Source organism: Chionomys nivalis, chromosome 14 (genome assembly GCF_950005125.1).
Source record: "Chionomys nivalis chromosome 14, mChiNiv1.1, whole genome shotgun sequence".
In the NCBI taxonomy this organism is placed as follows: Eukaryota; Metazoa; Chordata; class Mammalia; order Rodentia; family Cricetidae; genus Chionomys; species Chionomys nivalis.
Window position 1 is genome coordinate 70,182,237 of NC_080099.1, and position 2,409 is coordinate 70,184,645.

At 44.3% G+C, this 2,409-nt stretch overlaps 1 protein-coding gene across 1 annotated transcript; it reads right to left on the reverse strand.

Annotated features, from left to right (window-relative positions):
* Window positions 1-350: 350 nt before the first annotated feature.
* Window positions 351-1,650, reverse strand: LOC130886723 (E3 ubiquitin-protein ligase RNF4). The gene has a single exon (XM_057788808.1). It carries the CDS (start codon window positions 1,420-1,422, stop codon window positions 838-840), a length of 585 nt encoding a protein of 194 aa, XP_057644791.1. The 5' UTR covers window positions 1,423-1,650; the 3' UTR covers window positions 351-837.
* Window positions 1,651-2,409: the final 759 nt, after the last annotated feature.

A 2,409-nucleotide genomic window follows, 5' to 3' on the forward strand; every position in this document is an offset into this window, starting at 1 on the left:
AAAAGAGAGGACACTCAAAAACTTGCTTGTCCTACTGGCCTTGAATGCTCTGTGCCAGGCAAAGAACTTTGGAGCATGGGTAGGGTTCCTGAGAACAGTTGGCGAACAGAGATGGGGTGCGATGGGCACTGCTCCCACAGGCAACACTGGGCTGAGGACACTAGCAGTGCTACATCTTCCGGATTGCTGAAGAGCAGGTGAAGAACGGGCTTTATTGCACTTTCTCATTCTTAGGAAACATGGCTGCCCCGCAGAAGGTCTCTTGATTTGCAGAAAACACCGCACATCAATGATAAGGTACAGGTAGAATCACAGATCACCTCTGCTCTCCAAAGAAAAATAAAGTCCACCGGCAGGGCTTTTCAGGGGCGGCTTCTGTACTGGGATCCTTGGGTTGGATGGACTGTGTCTGGCCAGGTCACTGTGTGGCAGGCAGAATAGCTAACTGGCAGATACCTTGGGAAGGTTCTGTACCCAGAAGAGTTGGGGCAAACTTTCCCAATAGGGAAACTTCTTGGCCAACATGTCAGCTCCATAAAGAGGCTGGAGCCACAATACTCAAACTCCAATGTGCCTGACTCCTTTTCTCCTACTCCCGGCTCAGAATACACAGGAGAAAAGATGCTAAGCTGACATGGGAGGATCCCTGGATCCTGCTCCATAGCATCAAACTGGAGAAAACAAAACATCTAAGGGGTTGGAAAACAAAAGAGCAGTTTACATCAGACATTGATTTTTGAAAGTCTTTTTTAGCTCAGGAAACTGGAGGCAGATACCACGCAGAAAGCCTAGCCTGGCTGTCTGTCCATTGGTTTATCCTGAGCAGTTCTGAACATTTCATATATAAATGGGATGGCAGCGTTTATGGTTGATCTTTTTCCTACAAGTTGGGCAAGTGTTAGCATTCTTAAGGGAATCATTGAGGCACTGGCTACAGAAGACGTGGCCACATTCTGTAGAAACAATGCGGCGTCCACTCTGCACAATCTCAAAGTATCCATCCATGCAGATCGGACAACTGACAGTACCCAGGGGCCTGAGTCCTGTAGCTCCTTCATCCCTGGTGCTTCGAGGAGTATGGGTAGTCACGTACACATCCCTGTCCCTAGACAGTTCCTCATCATCACTGCTCACCACACAGCTGTCAGTATGGTCTTGGCGTAACCTCCTCCCATTTCTTCTTGGCCTTCCCCTTTCTTCAACAATCACAACAGAGTCATTGTGAGTGAGGTCCACAACCACAGGCTCCAGGGATTCACAGGTGAGGTCCACAATTTCATCACCAGCAGTTTCCACAAGTTCTATGGGTTCTGTTTCCAAGGAAATCTCAGGGGTTGAAGTTGTTTCCCGAGTTCGCTTCTGGGCTTGCCTAGAACTTACTGTTCCACCACGCCGCTTTCTTTGAGGATTTCTTGTACTCATTGTGCTCTCTGGCTTCAATCCACAGAAAATCAAGTGATATACACCAAGGTTTATGGGGAGGTGGAATGTTCTCAATCTCTCACGCCCGCCGAGTACTCATCTGTGGCTTACAATCTGGAGTCAATTAGATGTCCAATATTTCCAAGTCCTGGAGTTGGTGCGATCAGGCAGACGCCACAGTCGAAGCGCTCGAGCAAGGATGTACCACCGCCACCAGCCGCTAAGGAGACCCGCCGCTTTCAGATAATTTTGTGTGTACTATTTATATATCCTTAAATTGCTTTCAATTGGATAGAAAGTGTTTTCCATAGAGATTTTGACAATTATTATTGTAATTCTATGGAATAATATAAACTCAAGTCATATTTGTTTCTGTAAAAATATGTAGTAAGAAATATGTTCACAAGTATAGCAGAATATCATTAGGAATCATTTCCTTTTTTTGCCAGTGTGTTTAATTATTTTAACTTATATGACATGTTCAATTGATATCCCTGGGAGGACTTCTCTTTTCTGAAGGGAAGCAGAAGAGGTGCAGACCTGGGGGAAAGAGGATGTGGGGGAAGGGACTGGGAGGGAAGGAGGACTAACTGTGAAAGAAGAATAAATTAATAAAATAAATAAATTAATTAAAAAAGAAAAAAAAGATTTGACAGTCTTTTTCCTTATGTCCTGCTTATCCATTTCCAGATACCATGTAATTTATCAGTGGTTGAGGTATGGGCAGTTCCTTGCTCAAAGGCCAATTGTACCAAGAACAAAACAAACTTTGAGTGGAGAGTCTTTGGTGCTCAACATTCTCTCGGGAATAGATTAGTGCTGTCTGGAGCAATCATGTCTCATGTCAACAGAACCCTAAGTTATTTAAATGCCATGTTCTACAGATCCTTGAAGTGGTTGAAGGTTACCTATCTAGACAGAATACAATCTCTATGTATCTAAAGAACCTAAATGATCTGACTGTATGTACAACAAACATGAACAACT

What these genes read in the sequence shown, in the direction of transcription:
- LOC130886723 (XM_057788808.1), bottom strand. Translation starts at nt 1,422, where the DNA reads ATGAGTACAAGAAATCCTCAAAGAAAGCGGCGTGGTGGAACAGTAAGT.